The sequence below is a fragment of the Lycorma delicatula genome, chromosome 12 (genome assembly GCF_047948215.1).
Source record: "Lycorma delicatula isolate Av1 chromosome 12, ASM4794821v1, whole genome shotgun sequence".
NCBI classification, from domain to species: domain Eukaryota; kingdom Metazoa; phylum Arthropoda; class Insecta; order Hemiptera; family Fulgoridae; genus Lycorma; species Lycorma delicatula.
The window spans coordinates 10,024,461-10,050,583 of NC_134466.1; the positions used below are offsets into that span (position 1 = coordinate 10,024,461).

Here is a 26,123-nt window from a genome sequence, read left to right on the forward strand (position 1 = left end):
TAACAGGCCTGTTTTTTACCTTTTAACTCTTAGGTACTAGTAGTACTTATAAAAAATTGGACTGTTACCGAGTGTCCTTCATTAAAAATAAGTGGCCACCAAATCCTAAAATTTTGAAAAGGTCTCATTTTGGGACCACATGTGTAAACCACAAGTGGGACCAGTGGCAGAAGTCTGAAATGTTTACAGCAGTAAGTACTTTTTAAAACCATATAAAATTTATTTTGTTACTCGAAGGGGTTGACCAGTAATGATGCCAATAAAACCGCTAAAAACACAATTCCTTCTAACCGCAAACAACGTACCCAAAAATACTGATGTTATGTATTTTTTCAGATTAAAAAATTACAACTAAGCTCAATAGAAAAAATAAATTGATATATAACAAAGTTGATTACAAAATGATAAAATAGTCAATTACAGAATGATAGATAACAATTACAAAATGATAAAAAATTCAAATACATTAACAAGTTGTTTAATTCACTTTTACCTTATTTTACTCGTTAAAAGTTATGAATACATCTTGCCCTTTTTGACAAAAAATTTAATTAACATAACTTAGTGCTCCTAACATTTTTTTATTGAGTAGAACTGATAAGTCCTCATTCATCTTTGGTGTAATGTTGTGTCCTCTTCCAGCAGTTGATAGAAAAAGCTCTGAAGGCATGAGAATCTTTAAAATACTCCCAGTTGAACCCATGTTTGATTATCTCTCAATGATTTCTTGAATGAATTACCAGGACCCTGAAGATGGAAAAAGTGTATTCGACATTCCTCTTCATTTTCATATATATTTCGACTTCAATGACTTAGCATAACCACCAATTGCCATCGTATACGCAGCACCATTTTTTTTACATTTTGGCTTTGGTAAATCTATAAAGCAATCAGAAACACGAATGTCCTTGTGGACTGATACTACATAAATGTTTCTGATTTAGAGGTAGCCTGGACTTTTAGAATACATTTCTTCTTTTTTTCCCTGTTTAGCCTCTAGGAATCACCGTTCAGATTTAACTTCAAAGGATGAATGAGGATGATATGCACGAGTGTAAATGAAGTGTCGTCTTGTACAGTATCAGATTAACCATTCCTGAGATGTGTGGTTAATTGAAACCCAACCACCAAAGGCCACCGGTATCCACAATCTTGTATTCAAATCCATGTAAAAATAACTGACTTTACTAGGACGTGAATGCTGGAACTTGATTTGGAAAGACACGTTCACCACTAGGCTAACCTGGTGGGTTAGAATATGTTTCTGACCTGTTAGAACATAACTGTGAAAGGTTCTTGTTTCTGGGACTGTTACGATTACCTGATAACAAGAACTGAGGTATTTTTCAGTCTTTTGAACATCTTTATTAGAGCAGAAAATAAATTTTATATTTTTAATAGTCTTTGCATTAATTGTATATTTCAGAAGGTGTAAAAATTTGATTGTTGACTGTCCTTTGAATGCTTGCTTTAGTCACAGTCCTTTTTACAGTTCCACCAATACCATCATGTGGTCCTACTCCATAGTATGAGACAAAAAAATGCCATTCTGCTGCGATTTCAAAATCTTCTTGATGGTAGCACAAATTTATGAAATTTTTTGTTTTGTTTTTATATTGGACTGAGGAGACATCAGAAAAATAAAAAAAATTGTTTAACTTGTAACAAGTGTGCTTCAAGTAATCACACAGTAGCTTTGGCTTTATAATTTTTTTTTCGTTTTTTAAAATATATGAGAAATGGATGTACTGTGGCATAAGTTTTTGACCAGTGATATGACTGAACTTCATCCTGTATCACAAAAGAAACACTTTGAGGGAAGTCTCCCACTACAATACATTCACCCTCACCCTCCAATAAGTTTTCCTTTTTAATGTTGAGGAAATTAACTTGTACCACAAAATGATGTCTTTTAATATTATTTAAATTATACTCTTGAACTGTGCTCTTGAAATGGAAGAATTTGTGTAGTTAGTTCACACCGGTCAACAGAAACCCACTGTCTGAAGATAATTTCAGAATCAAAAATCATCCCAGCTCTTGCAGTTTTCTGAGCACTTCATTAATGTCTGGACATTTTTCACACTGTGACAGCATGCATGTTTCATTCTCTATATATCACATACAACGGTTGAAAGGAGAATTTTATAATCAAATTTCATTTTTAGAGCTGATACGATGAGTTTTACATTTTGGTGTGCGACACACACAGACGAAGAGAGTGAGTACCTGACCCACCAGCCAGAACACAAAATTTAGGTCTTAAATCAGTAAATTTTGAAAAATCAATTTTTAAATTATGTTTTTCTTTGAAGGCTGTCTACAATTCTTTTAAGTTACATAAGATAAGCTTTATTTGAATATTAATTTTCTTCTCCCCGCGTCTTAAAGAAACAATCTTTCTTGCCTGACATCATTCAGATTGTCTAATTTACTGGACTCTGCTATTTTTGTAACTTTATTTTTTAAAATTGGTTCATTTGTGTTGCTCAATCATTTTTTAACTAAACGGGGGAAATGCAAAGCGCTGAACAAGCTTTATTCACTGACTCAACTACAACACAAATATATCTTGACATTCCGGTTTGCTTTCTGTATCATCTTGTGGTTTTTGTATTTTGTTAAGCGTTTTGTACACAGTGCTCTGTCTGGAATTAATTTTAAATTTGGATTGCTTGTTGAAAGTGCCAAAGAAATTTCTACCAAGAGATTTCCTATCCGGTTTAGTGCGACAGAATGGGGCATAGCAACTTTTCCCATTAATACGAGTATGAAGATATTTATCTAAATATTTGGTTTTATGAAAAGTACAAATTTTTTTTGAGTACATCCACTTCTTAAAGATATCAATGTTATTTGGTGTTCAGTAAACTCTAAAGTATCGTGCAATACTGAAGATCTGTAAGTCAATTTGCGACATACTGTTTCAGCGTGAATGCCAATTTAACAATCCATAATCCGTTTTTAAAAAACGCAAAGGTTCTTACAATAACAATACAGTTAGTATAAATTAAAAAACTACCAATTTCACCTCACTTTGTCTTATCCCAGTTTCTCTACAGCTAAAATAAAAATTTCTCAGATTAATAAAATTACTTTATAAACAAGTATACATTACCTAACCGTAGTATTAACACTACCAACAATACAACATATCATATTGAAATCAAAACAGTAAATGAGCCTTCTACAAGCGGATTACATTCAGGATTACCCAAACATTCAAGTCCATGCATGTCTATTCACTTTCATGTTTAAACATGAGTTTATGTGTATGAGTCATACATTAAGTAACAAACTATCTACAATATAAGATATCTCATTATAGACATATCAAAATATTTTGTGTAGTAGGCCTACATTATTAGCTGAAAAAATACATGCCATGAATTTTTTGGATACATTGTTCATGGTTAGAAGGAACAGTGTTTTTAGCAGTACTGATGGCTTCATTAATCGTCAACCCAATCGAGTAACAATATAAATTTTATATGGTTTTAAAGTAAATAAAAGATACTTACTGCTGTAAAAATTTCAGATTTTTACCAACTGTCCCACATGTGGTTTTCAGGCCCCATAAATGAGACATTTTCAAAATCTTACAATTTGGTGGCAATTTTTTAATGGACACTCAGTAAGAGTCTAATTTTTTTTTGAAGTACTACTAGTACCTAAGAGTTAAATGGTAAAAAAACAAGCCTGTTATTCAAAGTCCTTCATTTCATATTTTGGGCCAAAATTTAAAAAAAAAAAACAATTTGTTAATGTAACTTCAGTAAATATTAAAACATTTGGTTAACAAAAATATTTTGCAACAAAATTAATTCTGAGTACACTAAGATGAAGTTCCATCTTTACTCTTTCTAAAAAGCTGTTTTTGATCCTCTGTATGATGTAAAATAAGAATACTACAGTTCATGGAAAAAATGATGAAAATGGCTGTTTTTAACCTATTGATAAATCAGAAAATAGTCTATTACTCAAGAAAAATTTTTTTTTAAATGCAAAAAATATTTTTTGGCTACTAGAAGGTGGGTAGTTATCATAAACCAAATATCATCAAAATCAAAAATAGTGAAGCAATAAAATTTTTGAAAATTTGTTGAATTTAAATGGAATACCCCTTTAATAAGAGGCAAATGGATTTTATTGTCGATAAATCACCAGTCAAATTACAAAGAAAACATTTTATTTTAAAACATAATAGCTGAAATCAGTAGTTAGCAATCTACATCTGACAATATTGAAAAAATAAATAACAAAAATCCATTTGATTAAAAATTATAAGATTGAGGATAAATAACTGGAAACAGTTGTCAAAATTTTTATAAACTAATAGAAATTTAGCTTGTTCAGCTTGATATTTGTTGATTACATTTAAAAATTTGTTAAAATATATAGCATTTTAACATAAAAAGTGACTGCCACTTGAAAAGTACATATCACTTGCAAAATCCATAACCACATTGTTTTAAACTCTTAAACATTATTTTTAAATGTATTTTAAATAAACAAAATATCAAAATGTCAAAAATATCAAATAACTATATTTTCCATTTTTTTATGAAGATTTCACAATTAAAACCTGTACAGGCGCTACGCAAGTTCTTATTAGTCCAGGATTACATACATTGAAGTGAAGTTACGATGACCGCATTAATTTAATACTTACATTTTTTATTTATTATTACAAGGAACATTCAATGATTAAACAGACAAACATGTTTAGAGAAGGAAACACATAATGCAGGCAATTGAAACTTTTGTAACTGTTAGTTGGCAATCTTGCAAAGAGTGTCAGTCAGCTTTTTGATTAATATTTAGGTAAACATACCTCTAAAAATCTTAGTTATGATGACATGTCCGCTTAAAGAAAGTACTTTTGAAGGACAGCATTCTGTGATCAAATTTTTACTTTCGGAAAGTGTACATCAAAAATATTCTCTCGGATAAACAAACAATACTGCACAGTAGTTGCATGAACCGTGCAAGTTTTTACACGTGAGTGGAAAAGTTTAAAAATGCCCGCAAAACTGTGATCGACAAGCACTGCTCCAGGTGTCTGGTAACAGTGTCAACCTTGGCATTAGATTCTCATATTGATCCAAGAAGACTGATGACTTAACAGTTGAACAAATTGCTGAAAAATGGGGAGTAAGTGTTAACAAAACCTTATCCCCTAGGGAAGATACCCTCCGATCACTGCACCCATACCTAGCCCTGATGGGCTTTACGGGAAGTCATCTTTTAGACCTTGGCTCATGACATCTCTCAATCCCCTCGGCCCAGGATGCCACCGATACAAATGCCACACGTGACATTCCCATCACTGTAACTATTAAGAACAACAAAACACATCTCTAAACACCTCTAGTCTCAAGCAAGACTGAAAATTACAATCATTGAAGGAACCGAATCACCTACCTACCTGAAAGGTAAAGCGAGTTCACATGTGACAGAAATGCAGAAAATCATTAAAACAAGAACACAAAATAAAACTAATAACAAAACAACCAAAACAAATAACACCAACAAGAAATCATAACATAACAATGCACGCAAGAACAAGACCAAGCAGCACCCTAGATCCTCAAAACTGCATTTCCTACCCAAACAGTGCAGAAATTCTGCAACCACTGACCATTCAGCCCGGTCCTTCCAGTTTTGATTGATGTCAAGCATTGCTCTGATGGTATCCAGTCGACAAATTACTGCACTGCGCTCCAGATCGTATTTGGTGCACTCATACAACACATGGAAGGCATCGTCATGCACCCTACACTACGGGCACAGATCCACCAGGCTGAATCCAGCCAGTCTACCCCTGAAGGTTCCATGACCAGTAAGAAACTTATTTTAATAATGCAATGAGTTGTACGTAACTCAGTTTCTTACTGGTCACGGAACCTTCAAACTGAAATACCATAAGACTTGTGGAAGGTGGATTCCCAGAGAGCTTACTGTTCCATCACAAAGCCGAGAGATTTCGGATTTACACCAAACCCAAAAATCATTTCAATAATGAAGGTGACGCATTTTTGGAAATGATTTTAACCTGTTTTTTTTATTTTTAAACTTGGATACATCATTTTGAGCTGGAGTCCAAGCTTCAAAGTATGCAGTGGAAACACCCGGAATCGCCTGTGTGCAAGAGATTCAAAACGCAAAAGTCACCTGGTAAGGTCATGTTAACCATCTTTTGGAACGCCCATGGTCCGATTTTCTGTGATTATTTGGAGGAGCAACACACTATCAACAGTCTATACTACTCAGCCATGATTGAGAACAAAGTCAAGCCCGCAGTGAATAGGAAATGTCCGGGACGGCAGAAGAAAGGCATGCTTCTTCTTTAAGACAATACTCAACGGCACAACTCACATTGGTAACTATTGGCAAAATGGTTTGGGAGCTCCTATCTTCTCTTTACAGCCCAGATATTGCCCCTTCAGATTTTTATCGGTTTGATCCGATGAAAAAATTTTTCGTGGCATCAAGTTCAATGACAACAAAGAGGTAAAGAAAAAGGTATAAAACTTGCTTCAAGATCAAAGTAAATTCTTTGCTGAGGGGATAAGAAGACTCATAATGATGGAACAAGTGCAGAGAAGTTGGGGAGAATTATGTGGAAAAGTAGACAAAAATATTGTATTTATTTAATAAACCATTTTTGCTGTACAGTTATTTTTCTGTTTAATTATTGAACGACTTGTAAATGGTGAAAGCAGTGGAGAAGGGGAATTCATGTTGTTAGATTCTGCCGTTTGGGCAACAATTTTTATACCTATGAGTAATCTATTTACATTAACCCCTGAAGGAATCTGTCAACACTGTTTCCTCACCTTGCAAACCAGTAAATTAATAAACAAAAAATGTCAAAATCATCAGTATCCTTCAATATTTAATTTATAATCCTGATTCATAATAATGCAATCAGTGAATCCCAATTTTCAAGTTTAGCTTGAGATATAATGTCCTCTTAAAAAAAAAAATTAAAAGTTAATCTGCAATTCAACAGATCTATTTAAAGTACTATAACAAGTAATGCTTCAAAATTTAAAACAGTCTGGTTATGAAAATCATGAATTATATACAATTAACCAAGCTAAGGCTGATCAGGCCAATAGTTTTAAAAATGGTCACTTTTTTACTTTTACCTTACAAATCTCACAAATAAAGTATTAGAATAATTTTTAAAAAAGTAACCAACAAATTTAAAACTGAACAGGTTACATTTTTGAGTCAATTTCCAAGATATTTATACTTAAACTCAAGCAAGCGTAATATTTAGTACGGTGGTAAATCAAATTTCTAACTACATTACTCAACTGATCTCTTTACTGCAGGTACTTACTGATATTCATATTCAACTGGATATTTTATCCTAAATATTTGAAAAATGTAAAAAAAAAATTTGTTACAAAAATAGTACTGAATATTCTGTTAAAAAGTTTCATTAATTTATGACAAAAATAAACTACACACATAGAGAGAAACAATTTTTCATAACTGAAGAACACAACAGAAAACTGTTTATATCATTATCATGAACAACAATCAAACAATTCATGAATAAAATGTAAACAACAATGTATTAATAACAAAGACATGCAGTAATTATTCAGATGAACTACCTGTTGAGGTTGTGGTCGCACAACTTGTGGTTGTGAGTTGACCGGGACATGACCATTGGCCTGTCCCAGCATCTCATTAGAATCCCCACCCCCGAGCCACTTCATCTGGCCTGTTCCTGTTAAAAAAAAAGAAAAACATATGTTAAATTTCACTAAATTAAAAATAATTAATATTTAATTTTACACAAATATAATGAATGGTCAAATTGGCATAATTTTCATCATACCGATGACCAAATCTGCCCATCCTTGCTTCAATTCTTGAGTCTGACATTTTTCCACGTATGATTTCAATAAGCTCATCTTCTTTGTTGAAATAATATATAAACAAAGAATACCATCTATGAGGTCACAATATTAAAAAATTAAATCTCAAAAAAACATTTTTTTTTTTTTACACCAACCTCTGAACCCAGGGAAGAAACTAACCTACCCTGGTCTATGAGTAGATCTTCCTTTTTCATCACTTCACCATTATTGGTTCTGTGGATGGAGGTTACTATTCCATCAAGGAGACAGAAGACCTCTCCATGCTGAGGATGTGAGATCCTGTAAAAACAGTGAATCTTTGGTGAATTATAAGGACTACCTATAGACCGACACAGAAACTCTCCGTCCAGTCCGATGATTCTACAAGTTTTCTTGGTTGAATGCCTATGGGGTAAAACCACCTTATCATACCCCTTCTCCGATACCAAATACAATAACTATTCAGCATGGCATATGGGAAACTGTCATATTAGGTAGACCATATTCCACTTAGTAAAACATCTGAAGTACAGAAATCAGACAAACAACTATCTTTTTTCTAGGAAGCAGTGCAAGATGAAAAGAATGTCTTTCTTTTTAAACTGTACCTATATTATAAACACAAGAAGATATAGAAAAGGTGAGCAAGAACACATAACGAATTGTAGAATAAATAGCATCCTATTATATAAATTGTTACCACACATATGCCTAATTTAATATCGGCAGGCGATAACGGTAGCAACGATGTGGGCAAGCACACAGTATACGGCCGCGCGGATACAAGCATCACTCCTACTGTGCAGTTCTCCCACCATCCCCACCACTCTCAGGCACCAATAAAAGAGCGTTCACCACGAGAGTGAAAGGAATTCATCGTCGACCACCACCTGAAGAAGAAGTTCCCTGGCTCACTCAACGTGAGACCTCCCGATGGATGCCAACATCCCCGCCGGAGCAGCAGGCCTGGCCGGTCCGTCGAGGGAGCTGCTGGACGCGGACGCTACATCCCGCTCCAGCTCCAGCCCGCCGGGCTCAGCAGCAAGAGCCGGCCCAGCGTGGGATCGCTCGGGGAGAACCGCGCAGGCGAAAGACGACCGACGCCGACCCGACACTGCGGGGCCACCACTGCCACGTTGTAGTGGGAACCCAACTGCCGCTGAGGGAAAGCCCGGTCGGACTTTAATGGACGAGCCGCAACTCCCCGACTTCGCCAGAGACCAGCTTCCGGAAACAACAGCTCTTCTCAGAGCTAACGCTAAAAAACGTCCCTTTTCAGGGCCACAGTAAGGTTCTGAATTACGTGCCGTCAAAGCCATTCGGCGACAATATCAATAATGAAAACAGTATTAAAAAAAAATCAAACTGTACTTTGAAAATACAGAATACTTAAACTGTCAATCAAGATAGGGAACAAAACAATCCTTCAGAAATTTTTCAACTATGTAAACAATGTTCTAGTCGACTTTATTTGTCAATTTTGTAAATTTTACTCACACTCCCCACTAATTGCACTGAATAGAACTATCATGTATTGTAAATGTTTTAGGGTGGTGCAGAAAATTGATGCTTACTTTTCTTCAGAATAACTCAAGATCAAGCTACAAATTTTAATGCTATCTGCTTCTTGATATATTTCTATTGACCTAAGTATTAAGCGTGTCCTAGGTATCTAGTGTCAGATCACACCCTAACCAGGAATAAATGGAATTAACAAGGTGAAATATATCTGCAATTAGTAGAAAGAATACCAGCTGATTCCAGAACCACTTTCAAAAATGTTAATTACGATAACCAAACTTCTAAATTGCATGATTAAAATGCAGGATAACTTAAAATCTCAATAGAAATGAGGACTAATGTGAGTATACAAAACCGTCAGTATTCCAAGCATTTACAATTACAAAAATCACTACTATTCTAAAACTATATTCAATTGGGTTTTGAAGTTTTATCATATTTTTCCATTTTATTAATTTTAAACATAGAAAAAAACATACACACATTCTCTCACTCTCTCAATATTTACAGAAAAAGAGGTATTTATAAGAAAAATTTTAACTTAAGACATTTACATACAGTTAATAAATAAGATGAAGTAGCACAACGTGCTAAGAATTAACATATATAACAACAACGACATCTTTGAAGACAACACAACATAGTAGCCATAGAAGTAAGAACTAAACTGAACTGAATTTATTCATTCATCTTATTTTTTTTTTTAATGTTGCCAACAGTTACTTAAAAGGGAACAACATTAAATAAGCAGTTTACTTAAATTAATAATGTGTTTATCAATGAGTATACATGTACCTACATTTTTAACTAGATGGTCCTATATTTGTCTGTCTCACAATAACTAAATGCAGGAGAACCGACCCATGTGAAATTATGTATCATTTGTTTTTAAAGAAAGTTATTTTTTTTAAATACGCAAATATTACCAGTTAAGTAGTTTCTAACACTTCATATCTGTTCTCTTCTGGAACAACTTTTTAACCTGAACACACTCAATCATCTACTTCATAAATTCTGACTTTATTTTCTTTACCTTCTTCTTCTTCAACTTTTTTTTTACCTTCTAAAGATCCTTTAAAACTAACTAGATTAATCTCGGATGCATTAATTTGAAGAAAAAAAAAATCGTTTAATTAATAAACTTAAGTCTCATTTACAAATCATCGAAAACCTCCATTTTATGAAAATTTATTTTCACAATGAAATGACTGATGGGCAAAACTGCATCCTACCAGCTCTATTATGTAGAATCTGTGTGTCTGTTGACCTGATTTCTACAATGCTTATTGAGAAAAAAAGAATAAAAATGATGATGAGCCAAGAAATCATGATGAAATGTGGTAGGAGGAAAATGAAGAACTTACAGGCCAAGCCCCTGAGAAAATTGAGCAAACCTTCAATTTTCCATTACTGAAATCATGCATTACCAGTAAACTTGTTAATTACCAAAATATGTATTTGTTTTTGTTTAAGAGTCTTAACTTTACTTGAACACAGGTAGCAATCATTAGGATAAGTGCAATAAAGGCTTCATCAATAAGTTTGTGTTCTCTATTGACATGGTTTCAATTAATGGACTTTGCACCTATATAGGTGGATCAACTAGGAAATTGATTGTGTTGAAAAATGGTGTAAGTTTTTATCTTTTCAAAACATATAAATATTTCTGTAAAAACAAAATAACTGAAAAAGTAATAGAATCAGAGGCTTATTTTAAAATTTCCCTTAATAAATGCACATTCAGAATTTTAAAACCAAGAATTTCAAGACTTAGGGCCTTTAGAAATAAAGCAGAAAAATGTAGAGATCTCTTTCTCTAATAACATTCAATAGTAAGGTAAAAGAATGAAATGTAGTTTTATCATCTGATTTACTGATAAATGCAATTGTGAAGAATACATCAGTTATCTGTCCTGAAGTCAAAACATACAATTAATTCTAAATTCAAATTAAAATGTTATTTTACAAAAGTTTATATATATATATATATATATATATAAAAATGTGTGTGTGTGTGTGTTTGTGCGCGCGCGCGTTGTAAGGGGAATAATGATAGTTGAGGTCAACATTCAGGTACTATTATAACAACTTTTCAAAGGTCATAAATCTTTAACTACATCAACTAAGTTTTACCTGAAATCAATTGCAATAAATTATCAGTCCAAAGGCTGAAACTACTAGAAAACAGTCCACGTTACACTGCAATTAAAATATACTATTAATTTCCAGTTATGGAAAAAATCTTCAAATAAGAGTTTATTGATCAATATCCTGAAGGAAGACCAAGGGGTTGCACAAAGATGTAGAGAAAGACCTCAGAGAAATGGTTATCTTATAAATGAGAACAATAAAGCAATTGTATTGTAAGTCAGGCTTATACGACGTGCTACCCAAAAGTTCGGGGAATTTGAATTTCGCGCGCGAACAATTGCTGGTACGACCTGCTGCCGCTAGATGTGGCTAACAGTATTCTTTGTGAATCAGTGTTCCAACAGCTGTGACGGTGACAGGGTGCATTGTTGACTTTCGTGCGGTTGTATAACGTTATGTTTTAATGCTTCGGCGAAGTTTTAAGTTTTTAAAGACCAAAAAACCTGCATCAAATTTTGCTTCATGCTTAAAAAAACTGATACGGAAACCTATCGCATGCTTGTGGAAGCATTTGGTGACAATGCTATGAGTAAAAGCAAAACTCTTTTGTGGTACAAACGATACAAAGATGGACGAACGACAGTCGATGACGATGACCGTTCAGGAAAACCATCAACAAGCGTAACACCGGAAAACATCGCGAAAGTGCGAGAGGCTATTAATGCAGATCGTAGACAAACAATCCATGATGTTTGTGCAATCGTACAAATGTCATATGGTCCGTGCAACGCATCTTGTCGGACAATTTGAACATAAGACGCATTGCTGCAAAATTCGTACAGAGACTGTTGAACAACGACCAGAAACAAAATCGCGTACCTGTCTGTAGTGAATTAAAAAATTCAGCAAGAGAACCCTAACTTCATCTCCAACATCATAACCGGTGATGAGACTTGGTGTACGGGTATGAGCCTGAAACTAAGCAACAGTCGTCGCAGTGGAAGTCGCCAAGTTCACCGCGCCCAAAGCACGACAAGTTCGCAGCAACGTGAAGTCCATGATAATTGTTTTTTTCGTCATCAAAGGCGTTATCCATAAGGAATTTGTTCCTCTTGGTCAAACTGTCAATGGGATGTTATATTATGAAGTTTTGAAGCGGTTACGTGAAAGCATTAGGCGCTTTCAGATCTGTGGGGTAACAACAGCTGGGTTCTGCACCATGACTACGAGCCCGCGCACACATCGCTAGCCGTTCGGAATTTCTTGGCTTCCAAAAAGACGGTAGTGATTTTGACCACCCACCCTATTCGCCTGACATTGCCACGTGCGACTTTTTTCTCTTTCCGAAAATAAATTTTCAAATTAAAGGCCGTCGTTTCAAGACAATTGAGGAGATTCAGGAAGAAACGCAGAACGAACGTGCTTCGAACACTTACACCTGCAGACTTCCAGGGATGCATGGAATCATGGGAAAAAACGCTGGGATCACTGTATCAATGCGAAGGGGATTACTTTGAAGGAGACAGTGGAAGTTATGGTAAGGTCTTTTATTTTTATGGTAAAATTCCCCGAACTTTTGGGTAGCACCTCGTATGGGTTGTAGCGCTGAGTAAATATGTATCAAACTCGCATCTGGATTTTAAAACTGTTAAAACTGCTCTTACACCAGTTTAAAAATTAAAATAAAAAGAACATACATTATTTTGTTCAAAAGTGTTTTTGATGATTTTGATATGATTTTGATGATTTTGATATGCAACATTAAAAAAAAATGTTTGTTTTATATTTAGAGTAAATTAAAATGTTTACATAGGGAGAGCAATTAACATGCATACTATACAACATAAATTTTGTTTTATAAAATAAAATTAGTTTTGGCAAGTAATAAAATTAAATACAAAAAAGCATTATTAAATATTTTGTTAATTTAAAATAGATAAGGATAAGGTTAGATCTGTTTTATGACATAAATCAATCAACCAATTTTTGTGCATCTTGAGCTACTGCAAGCAACATTACACCAAAATAACAATAATTATTATAAAAAATACTTAAATCAAATAAATCCTCAAAGACAAGATGCATTTTGTGTTTTTGATACAGAAACAAATGAGTGTAGGGCTGGAAGAAGACAACTAACTATTCTTAAGATCTTTTGTGTGTAACGAACACTTCAAACAGTTACCTATCATTATCTGTTTATATTCTAAAACTCTTTTTTTACAGAATAAAATTCCAAAAACTTTTATTCTGATCATTTTAACTAAAAAAGGATTGGGACTTTGAATTATATATCTCACAACTCAATTTTAGTTTCACTATACTAAAAATCAAAATGAAAAATTACTTTCTCATAATAACAGCAAGAATTTTGTCAATAAGGTCACTTCTTTCTTATCAGCTGCACCACATAAACTCACAACGAAAAGAGCCTATCGTAGAGTGGTGTGTCCCATAATGTTTGGCTACCCTCCATGTGCTCTCTAATGTGTATTTGTACATGAGTGCGCTCCTAAGTGTGGATCAACACTAAAACCAACTCATTAATTTCAACCACATTTCCTGAGCCATTTATTTCAGTTAGATTATTAACAAGATCGTTTGCACAAACTTCCTGCATGTAACTTGAACAATCATCAACAGCAGTCAGCGCAATTATTTCCAGTTCTTTCTTACTTAACCTTTTTGAAAATTTCTTAGAAAGGAAGTTTTGATTTCAGTTAGACATATGCTTTAACGTAACTGTTAATATTGTAAACGTTTTTTAGAACATCATCTTTGTTAAACCATGTCATAGCAACTAGCACATTTGTATAGACTGTCCAAAATACTACAATCCACTCTTGAAAGAAAGTAACAGCGTCTTTTTCTTTTTTTAACTGTCTCTATTACATGAATAAAATTCATTACATTAGTGAAGTTCATATGCCAAGAAAACTGAGATGACTCCTGTTCAATGGTCATGTACAATGGTATTCAATCTTACACTCTTATTTTATTGGTGGAAAGGGATAAGAGACAAGGTTTAATCTATTTTGTTTCATCTCAGCAATGTATTTATGTAGTTTATACAAGAGTACAAGTTATTTATTAATTTGATATCTAAATGTAGGCAGATTATTAAATGATCCAAAAATTATAAATTTTTAGAACAATTAATTTTATAATTTGTGATAAAATACAGTAAATGTTGAGCATTCAACACCTTCTAAACATCCATAATTAATGAAAATTCCTTTTCATTTATTTATTTATGAATAATCAATTGTAAGTAACAAATTTTTAAAATAAGAATAAGGAAAATATCTTTAGGTCATCTCATTTACCTCCAAGGGAATACAACGTAAAAGCATAATAACAAAGACTAATTTAATGGCCTGAATTAGTGAGGAATTTAATAAAATTGAAGAGCAGGAAGGAGAAGGTTCCATCAACCACATCACTTATAAACTACAATAATGTACCAATTTGATGCTTCTGGAATCACAATACCTAGAACATCTTTAGAGGGTAGTATCCCATTTGATGGGAGTAAGGTAAAAATACAATTGTATTAATAATAATAATCCCAATGAAAACATTAAAAACAAAACAAACCCATGTATTATGTAAAAAAAAAATAAGTTCAAAATAACATTTTTAAAATTAGATAAACATAAAAAAAAATGCACTATACACTGATTAGTTCAAATAAGAAATGTTGTAACATATCTAAAATGAGTAATACAGGTCAACAATAAAGATAAGTATTTCATTTCCGTAATTAAAACACAAATATAATACTAATATTTGGCAAGCTGGGTAGAGGCAATAATGTTAAATATTCAGTTTATCTTAATTACAGATCTAAAGGCACAGCAGGTTTCACTCACAGTACGAGTCAATGGAATTTACAGCGCCATATTAACAGGGGCAGCTTTTCAAGGTCACCATACTAAAAAATCTATAGAAATGTGTGTATACATAATAAATATAATTAAAATAATTTTAATGATTTTTTTAAACCATCATACATAATCAAGAAAGTGTGTCAAAACACTAATCATACAGTAAGCGCATTTGACAAAATTCAAAACTGCATCATCAGGTAAGCAATTAAAATAAAGACAAAATAATACTGTTCATAGTTCTTATGACAGGTCCAGATAAAAAATTTCTACTTAAACCTTGGGGGCCGGACCTGCTTTAATATGAACAGTCCCAAGAGAGACTCGAGGAGAATTATTCACCCACTGCACTCCTTCCACCATCTTTGAATGGATGATGCTGACCAATATTGTGGACACTGCATGACATGCCGATTCGGTCAGCAGTATAGTCCCAATGATGTTATCTGGGGAGCACAGGAAACCTGTCAGAGATAACTTAAGACAAAGTTAAACACGTTATCTTAAAAGACAGATGCAGAACTCTGGATTTTTATTTCCCCACACATTTCTTTATTTTTTATCAGTAAAAACCAAATCAGAAAATGTGGGATACAACAAAATTTGAGTATGTAGGATTTCATAGCACAAAATAGGAAAAATGTGATTAGCACTGACTTTTTTTTTCAGTATTAGATGGAGATAATTTTCTGAAGTAGTATGTTACTAATTCCAAGATCCAGAAGTCTCGTATCTTCCCACAGTAAAAGTATCAGTCACTTGAATGACAACTCACAAAAAAAACTACAAAAATTCAAGAACACTCTTTTAAATGAAAACTAGCGATGTCATTTACTCAGGATCGAAGGGAATTTTTTTGGTGGAATTCATGCCAAGAGGAAACAATAAATGTAGATATATTTTGCAAGACATTCAAAGAAAGTGGCAAACCACTCAAAATTAGAGATGTGGAAAGCTTTTAGCAGTATTATTATTCTTCTTAGTGTTTAAATACATAAAAAATTTGAACAATATGTTTTCTTAAAACATACTATACTGGTAACTTAATAAATTCATCAAAATTCACCTTTCTAGTTCACTATGTAGTTGTATATGAGAATTATTAAAAAAAAAAACTACACTTTTTTATCTGAACCAATTCACTAATTGTTTAAAATATCTCTCAATATCAAAGTTTTATAAGTATTCGGAAGTTTATTAAAATATATAATACTATTTTATTAAATAAAATTTATTTTGCTTTAAATAATTATAAAGATTTACATCTTGTAATTGAAACATTTTGTAAATATAAGTTAGACGAACGACTATAATGAAGATATAAAGATTCACGTGCATATTTTTGTTTAAGATTCAGAGGAATAATCCTATTGGCATTATTTCATATTTTGATATAAGATTTGTTTACACTTTCCCATGCAATTATCTCGTATTTCACAATGCTATACTAAAGTCCAAGCACGGCCATAAACAAACTATTTGTATTAAGTATTTTATTTAGCCTACGCAATATAAGTTATATATTTTGTATTTTGCAATAAACTTTCTAATTGAAAATCACATCTCAGATGTTGATCCACAAAATTATCTAAATACTTTGTATTTTCGATCCTTTTTAGCAGGTTCACTATTTATATTAAGCTTTAATTCAAAATCTAAGGATAAATGGTCACAATTTAACAGATTGAACTTATATTTTACATTATTCCAGTTGTCGGATCAGCAAAATACTGTTTTGTCATCTGCACAGGAAATAATTATAGAATTATAATCCGTGTTTACAGTAAAAATGTCATTTATATAAATAATAATAAATAACAGTGGTCCTAACTCAGTACCCTGTGGTATAACAATGTTCATTGTAATAGGCTCACTTTTTGGTTTTTTTTATTTTACATGATTATGATCATCGACTGGTTTGTTCTTTTTGCCTGATGGAATGTATGAAAATGCCATCTCTGACCAGCATTCATACCCGGGACTCCAAATGAAAGGTCGAGACACTACAACTTTTTATTTTATTTTATTTTTTAAATAATCCTTTATCAATTCTAGAGTAACTCTTCTTATACCAATTTTATAAAGTTTTTTTTTTTTTAAGTAAAAGCAAATGACTGACTGTAACAAAGGCCTTAACAAGATCAATAAATACAGTAGCAACAGACTTTTTCACATCTATACCTTCAATAACTTATACCTTCTTTGGTTCCTACATCTTTACTGAAACCAAATTGCAACTTAAAAAAATATTAATATTGTGTGAATTGTTAATATTTAACAATTCTGCTACGCAAAATAGTATTGTTAAAATAATAAAAATAAAAAGGTTGTTATCCTTATAAAATAGCTTTAAAAAACTTTAACATTAAATACCTTTTGATTAAAAGATATATCAGAAACCGAAAAATTAAAAGTTGGGTCAGAAGCTGAAATTATCAATAATAACCAAGCTAGTAAAAATATGACATTGATGAGTCATGTAATTGAGTTTGGTGAAAGAAAAATGATTTATTGCTTGGCGCTTCTTAAAACAGAGAATCATTTGTAGGACCGAAATCTGGAAAATTCCTTGAATTAAGAACAAGAACTTTCTTTTGTTTATTAAAGAAAAGAAGGTAACATTTTTTGCGGTTTCTGAGTGCATTATAAAAGCGAAACAAATAGCTTTAGCAGGTAATACAGAGAATTTTAGAGCTAACAGAGGCTAGTTTGAAAAATATATATGTAGATCTGCTTAAATTATAAGAAGACAGACCACTGCTTGTCAAAGATTGCCAGATGCATACAAAGAAAAACATATAGAATTTCAGCAACATGTTATTGGCTTGCACAAAAAATTCAATTTCGCACTATTAAAAATAGGTAACTCTGACACCTATATACTATGAAATGCCACAGAATTCAACTATAAGTTTTGATTGGTAAAAAAAGTGTTCCTATTCAAGCTGGTGGTTGTGAAAAACAAGGTGTACAATTATGCTTGCCACTTTAGCAGATGGAACAGGGACATTTAACTAAAAATGTGAAAACTTCATTAACGAAAAATAATTCAGAATTAGTAATTATTCCAGGATTAACTTCTCTCCTTCAACTTTTAGATTTGTATATAAAACAAGGCTTTTAAAGACAGATTGAAAGAATTTTATTCTTCTTGGATGGTGAACAATGATCATTCATTTAGTCACTTGACAAATTAAAAGAACATCTCTCTCTTTGGTCTGTGAATAGATATTGACTGCATGGGAAAATATATCTTCAGAGCTAGCAATTAAAAGCTATAAAAAGTGTTCACTTTCAAATATGGATGGAATGAATGATATCCTCTGGAAAAATAAAGAGGATGAAGACACTGATTCTGGATCTGAAAATGGATGCAAACGTGAAGGACTAACTGGAAAGCTTAGCAAGCTTTCCATATTTATAAGCTTAGCTTATAAATAATTATTTATCCATAAATAATAACAAATTATATCTGTGAAACAGAGTGTTGTTTATTTTTTATTACTACCAAATCTTTCCCTATTGAAGCATCTAGGAGTAAAGGAGTATACATTCTAATGTATTTTTTCTAATATTTTATTTATTATTTTATCTTTTATAACCTCGTAGGATTACTTCAGTCAGTCCATTATCAGTCTCTTTGATGGGACTGTTTGGGCCTTGCATTCCTCCCAGTACTATTTCATACCTTCCAATCTTTGTGCCCTTTCTAGTGTTGAAAATGTTCGTGTTGCGAGTTTTTTCTCGCAAGTGTTTTTGTTCTTGATTGTCTTGTTTTAATCTAATTTCTTTGATTCATCTGCATCCTGTCTTGGAGTTTTTCGAGTCAAAATTGTATTGTACTAGCTGTTTCAGATGTCTTGACTCTTGCATCCTCATGATATGTCCAAAGAATCCTAGTCTCCTCTTCACATGGTATCAGTGATGGGTTCTAATTCTTTGTAATATGACTTTGTTGAGCACAATCCATCACTGCCATCTTTCTGGTACTTTTTTTTTATGTAGGTTTTTCCAAATTCTTCTTTTGATTTTCTGGAGTCTTAAACTGTTCGTTCAGGTGGAACAGTGTTCCTGCTGCACAAGTAGCTTCTGGTTTTATAGCTGTGTTGTAGCATCTTAGTTTTGTGTTTATTGATAGGAATTTTATTGATAAGAGTACCAGGTTAATTTTTGAGCTTTAGCTAGTTTTGATTTCAAAAAGTTCTGAGAGCTCACCTCTGAATTTTACATTAAGACTTGGTGTCTGTGAGGGTCAGTTTTATCATGTTTATTAATTTGATATGTAGTCCAAGGTGTCTTAGAATTTTTAATGGACATTCTCTGCAGATACAGTCATAAGCTTTCTTGAAATCTACAAATGTTATCACCATGTCTCTGTTTCTTTTCCTACTGTAATCCATTATTAGCTTAAGACTCATAATCTGGTCTGGACAGCTCCTCCAGGGTCTGAAACCTCCCTGGTATTCTCCTAATTCTTTCTCTAGTTGTGGACTGATCCTGTTGAGGATGATTCTTGAAAGTACTCTGTATGTTGTCTAGGACAGATACCCTATAATTGTTGGGACCTGTTTTGTACCCTTTTTTGGGTAACGGATGGATGAGGGCTGTTGTCCAGTGTTCTGGTAGTTCTTTAATCCAGATGTTACAAGCTGTTGATGAAGGGAAATTTCTTCTGATCTTTCTACATATTTCCAGATCTCTACAAAAGTCTGATCTTCTTTCTCCTGCTGCTTTGTAATTCTTTATCTCACCCAGTGCTTGGTAGACTTCTTTTATTATGTAGGGGTTGATGTTTTCTGGTGGTGTTGGTGTTGAAGTTTAGAAATTCTGTCGATTCTTCACAATTTAGGAGTTTGTTGAGTCTGTTATGGACAAGTTCAGTTTTCATTCTTCATCAGTAGGGTTGGAGGTTCGTATATTTGGAGTTGATTTTTAAAGGTTTTACAGTAGTCTCTCAACTGTGTTTTAGTGAATTCTTCTTCTACTGACCTCAGTGTTTCTTATGGTGTTATCTTTTTATTCTCCTTAGGATTCAAGCTGTTTCTTTTCTTTGTTTTACCAGGTTATGGAAGGAAGTTTCTGATTTTTGGGATAGATGAAATAACCATGCTTGATGTCTTTTTCCCTCTGTTTCATCACATTTGCTGTTCCACCATTGGAAAGACTACTGTTCCACTACTCCTTGGAGGACTTTTATGTGTAGATCTCCTTGTGGTGGTGTTTGTCCATGAAGACATGGTCTAGTCGTCATTCTACTTTAGTATATTAGTATAGTCAGGGTGTTGTTTCCAGGTTTTGAGTTTCTGAGGTTTCCTCTTGAACAATGTGGATTTCAAGAGTAGATTGTGATTTCTGCAGAGTCCAATGAGCCTCTGTCCATTTTTGTTTGTTTTCTTTTGGGCAGGCAATTTTCTGATGATGTCACAGTATCTTCTTTATCTGCCTAGTTGAGCATTGAAGTCTCTGATTATTTGTTTAACATGGTTTTGGGGGATGTTGTTTATAGTCAGGTCGAGTAGATCCCAGAACTTTTCTGTTTAGTTACAGTCTTTTGAGAGTTATTTTTATTATTAGTGGATGGATGGGGGTTTATTATAGTGTAGATTTTATTAGATGCTTTAAGGGTGAGTGTTGAGATTCTGGAGAATTGTGACTTGAATTCTTGTATGGAGTTTGTTATTTTGAGGCTGACTAAAAAGCTTGTTCCAAACTGTGGGATATTTTTTATCACTCTCTTCCCAGGTATACCTTTGTAGAGTCTATATCCTTGAGATTCCATGGCATCCTGGTTAGGGTTTCTTATTTCCTGCAGATCCATGATGAGAATTTTGTGGTCAATTAGGCCAGTTATTATTTTTAGTTTACTAGTCTGCATGAGTGAGTTACCAGTTTTATATTGTTTGTGGAAATGTAGATGATTTGCTTTGGTTTGATTTTGGGGTTTGTATTTTTCTTGTTTGTGTGTGCAGTGTTATTATTTTATTTATTATTACACCTTTTTTGTTTTTTTAGATGATTCACTTCAGTAGCTCTCAAAGCTTATGCAAGAATTGAAATATTCCAGCATATGAAAAATGCCATGTCTGACCGGGATTTGAATTACATTATTGTTCAACTTTCAACTTTATTTCTTTAGCTTTTATTTTATCTCTTCCAAACAACTACACCACAAATGAGAGAAACTGACATAAATCCAGCTAATTAAGATCAGAAATAATTCACATGCCTTTTACCAGTTTTTACTGAAATAATGTTTAAGGGCTCACTTTTATAAGGATTCAATAGATTAAAAAATTTATGAATGTTCATTAAAATGTTAATTAAAAAAAATTGGTAAAAAATGCACATAATTTAAAAATATAAATCTTTTTTCTTTAAAATTTTTATAAATTTCTACAATGAGAACAATTCAATGTATTTGAACAGATTCTGATTAAAAAAAAAAAATATATATATAATATATATCTTACGTTATACTTTATATAATTAAAGTAACAAAATATTTAAATTAATCAAAGAACAATTATAAGAAGTAACATCACATTTGTTTATGCACTCTTTGTGAGGAAAAAAGAAAACCTATAACAAAAATTTATATCAGTAAAGCTCTTCTATTAAGAGAAAAACGTTTTTTTATGAAATGAAATTAATTATCAGATAAATGAACTATGACCTTTTCTTGTGTTTCCCACTGGATGTTAGCAACTAACCTTAATTTATGCACATATTTGGAATGGGATTACATTGCCCTATTCATAAACAATATAGATTAATAGGCAACAATATTTTTAGAAGTTTTATCTTGTTCCATAAACAAGACCCAGAAATCAGCTAACCTGAACTAACGTTTAAGTCGACCATCTAAGACCACACGACAATGCTTTCTGGTACATTTTTCACAATAGGAAACACCACTAATAGCTTATTAAAAATTTTTTACACTTAATGACCTGTTCATCCGTAGATTGGAAAAAGACAATGACATTAACACATCAAACCAGATTATGTGAATCCATATGACATAACAGCCTCAGCGAATCAAATTTAACAAAGTATGTTCAAGGCCCATATAAACAACCACAGCAGACCAATGCAAATCTGTTTCAATTTTATTTCTATTATGTAATTCTAGTGCTTGTAATGAAAATGAAATTTTATTTAATGCTGCATCGAATGAATGACATAGATGATAGCTGCTGATCTTTATCAGAAAATCATGATGACATTATGGGAACAATGAGATTTTTTTATAAGGATCAGGTCATTAAAAGTTGACACCCCGATTTACCCTGGTATGTTATCATCCTTCCTCATCAGTCACCCCTTTTCCTTATCCTTGATCCCTTCTTTCTACATAATATTATGTATGCTGTATTAGTCTGTACACGTGGAATCTGCTAGGTTCTCCACACTAAAAACCTCAATATCTATCAGAGATACTGCTTGTAGAGTAACTTAGGGATTCTGTTTGGTAACAACAAACCTATCATCTGAAGTGCCCACAATAAAATTATGAAATTCTACTCAAAAAATTATGGATGTTTTATTTCTATTTCTGTAATGTAAATAAAAGCAAAACTTATGTACCAATTCATTAAAATAAAAGCACTCTATTGCTATATTCTAGCTGCTTTTTGGCTCAGTGATCAATGGATATAACTGCTTAATAGCTCATTATCACAAAGCTGCACAACATTTATAAAATCTTACAGAATCTCATAACAATTAATCAAAAAAGTACCAAATTAATTTTATTTCGGATACCAAAGAATAATTTCTTAATATAAGAAACCACCAATTAAATATAATTTACAATACTGGTCTATTGTAGTCCCATTAAAAAAACACATTCTTCTATTGTATAACTATTATTTATAGTATCCTACTATAAAGCATAAAAAAAATAAAATAAATTAAATATTAAACTTATGAACTGAATAGAAGTTAGTTGTTATTAAACAGGAACACACTGTACAAGGAAAAAACTTGTATCATTAAACAAGATTAAGAGTTTGATAAAGCTTTGTCTTCTTGAAGTAATAATATCAGCACCATGATACCAGCAATGGTAACTCTTAAACTTTAAACAATTTTAATTTAACTGTTAAAAAATCCTTGGAATATTGTTAAAAAAAATAATAATAAATAATACTTGCAATTCTGTTAACAAGAAATCATATCAAATATGATCACATACAATTTAAGATCTTAGCCAAAAACATTGACAAATATGTTGATGTAATGCCTAATATAAAAATGCCACCATTCAAATATTATAAACTACAAATGACCAAAAAAAAAATTAAATGTTTATGTGTTTAAATACCTACTGGCATGTTTAAAATAGCATCACGGTCTTTCATCCGGAGGTCCTATCTTATTTATTCATTATCATATATCTGATATTCTCCCTGGTGGTAGATCTCTTACACCATCCGTCCCTGTCCCAAGCCAACTCCATCCTGTAGTTTCCAATTTTTTTTCATCTTCCTTCCTCCTTCCAATGACCCTTATAATGTAACTGCCAAGATTAAAATTAGAGGAATCTTCATCAAATCGCATGTCCTAATGAGTGTCATGTTTTTTGTAGTTCCTGCACAACTCCCCTTTCTTTTTTTTAATTCTGTTCATTACTTAATTCTGTTCATTACTCATTTCACACTTACTTTCTCTATAACTTATGCATATCTCAAACGTTTCAAGCCAGTATCTCTTTCTCAATCCACTTACACAGTAATTTCATCTGTTTTTTCATAAGGTATAAAATTTTAGTTTCATATTCCCATATTTTTTTTCATAATCTCATTTTTTCATCTGGTCATGGGTGGTATTTTTTCAAACATTACAAAAATTTTCATCATATATTCCTACAATATTTTGAGCTTATGTAGTGTAAATTTAAAAAAAAATGCCACTCTTCCAATATGATTTCATTTTCTCTACGTGGGAACCTCTAATTTTTATAGCATTCTTTGATACACACAATTCTAAGACATTTTTATACTTGGCCATTTCCCCCCAAACAGAACCATTCATACGAACACCTCGTCTCCAACTGTAAATCAACAATATGTATTTTTTTTATAAATTAAACCCAGTACTGCGTACCAAAATCTTACTTTTTTGTTTCAATGTTTCAATAGAGGTTTTTTTTTATTTTATTATTTTGGTTAACTTCTAAAAATCTGAATTTTTTTCTCTTATAGTTTTATAACACTTTATATCAGTGAGCCAAATTCTGTAATAAACTTGTTATTCTACTAAACAAATACAAAAAATAAAAAGTTGAACACTGAGAAAATTGTTGTTTTATTTAATTCAATGATATTTACAAATTATAGTTATTATATTTAAAACAAAAATACTATTCTTTTAGATAATAGAAAAAATATTGTTAAATAATCCATTATCACAATTTAGTAAAATAAATATTTTTTTTTTATCTTTAATTTTAAAAAAACTAATCGATTTAATATTGACAAATAATTTAATTACATAATTAAATTATGAAAACAACCACCATCCATGAAAATCTAAGCAAGTCTTACTTTTCAAAAAATGTGTATACAATATTAATAGGCACAATTGGAGATGAGATGTAGCTTTTGGACAGTGTCGTTTAGGGAAAAACTGTCCAAAAATACATATCTCTTAAGAAGTATGTATTTCATCTGAAAATATTATAAAAATTAAAGGTTTCAAATAAATAAAAAAAAAACCAATAAATTTGGCTACCATAATAATAAAATAGTGGATATATTGCAAAATGATAATCGAATATTATTAATGCACTCTAAAATCGAAGAAAAGTTCTTTATAACTTTTCTAGTGAACGATGATCCACCATCCAATGGTGGCAAACTTAAATGGGCATTATATAATTACTAATATAATTTTATCACCCATTATATTATATTACTTTGTTAACTCACGCACTTTTTTATGTAAAAGTAGGTGCGCAATTTATGAAAGGAAACGATTTTACATAGGTTGATAACAAAAGTAAAATATGATAATCAGTAAGAAAATGATATTTAACTAAATATTTCATTTTGAATATTTTTTCAAAATTCAGGTGTGTGAATTACATGAATAAATATGGAGTATACATATATACATATTAATGTTTCTTTTTTTAACACAAAAATGGGCACTTATTTATCATACACTTAGAAACATTATTTCTACTACAAGTAATGAGTCACTCTAAGAATAGTACTTACGCAATCATAAATCAAATAAACTTCCAAATTAAACAGAGAGACATTACTTAACTTATCAGAATATGAAAAGATTTAGCAAAATAACTGGAAGCTATTCTGTATAAATCAATAATCAACTAACGTTACAGAAAATCTTATAAATAAAGGAAAACAGAACAAAAAATAAACCTTTAGTTTATCATATCCCATACAGTCCAAATAACAATAAAACCTTGCTTCCATAAACTAGCAGTGACATACCCACCAAATTTACATCAGAAACACCTATACACAGATAAGTATTTATTTATTTATTTAAATATAGGTACAGTGTTATCTTTACAAATTACTAAATTAAACAATATCTTCCAGATTGGCTTATCCCTGAGCACATAGATGAATATCACATAATAATGCAATTGCAATAAGATAATATTTAAATTATACGTGTAATAATAAAAAGAAAGAAAATTTAATATAATTTTATAGAAGATAACTAATAAATAAACACTTTATTCTTAAAATTATATGATAATACATTG

The 26,123-nt window shown here is 31.9% G+C and overlaps 1 protein-coding gene across 1 annotated transcript in view; it reads right to left on the reverse strand.

Moving 5' to 3' along the window:
- LOC142333351 (uncharacterized) overlaps positions 1–26,123 on the reverse strand; it is a 283,990-nt gene that overhangs the window by 250,359 nt on the left and 7,508 nt on the right. The window contains exon 2 of the mRNA XM_075380374.1: positions 7,632–7,747. Coding sequence (XP_075236489.1) covers positions 7,632–7,736 — 105 coding nt within the window. The 5' untranslated portion in view covers positions 7,737–7,747. The remainder of the gene's footprint in view (positions 1–7,631; positions 7,748–26,123) is intronic.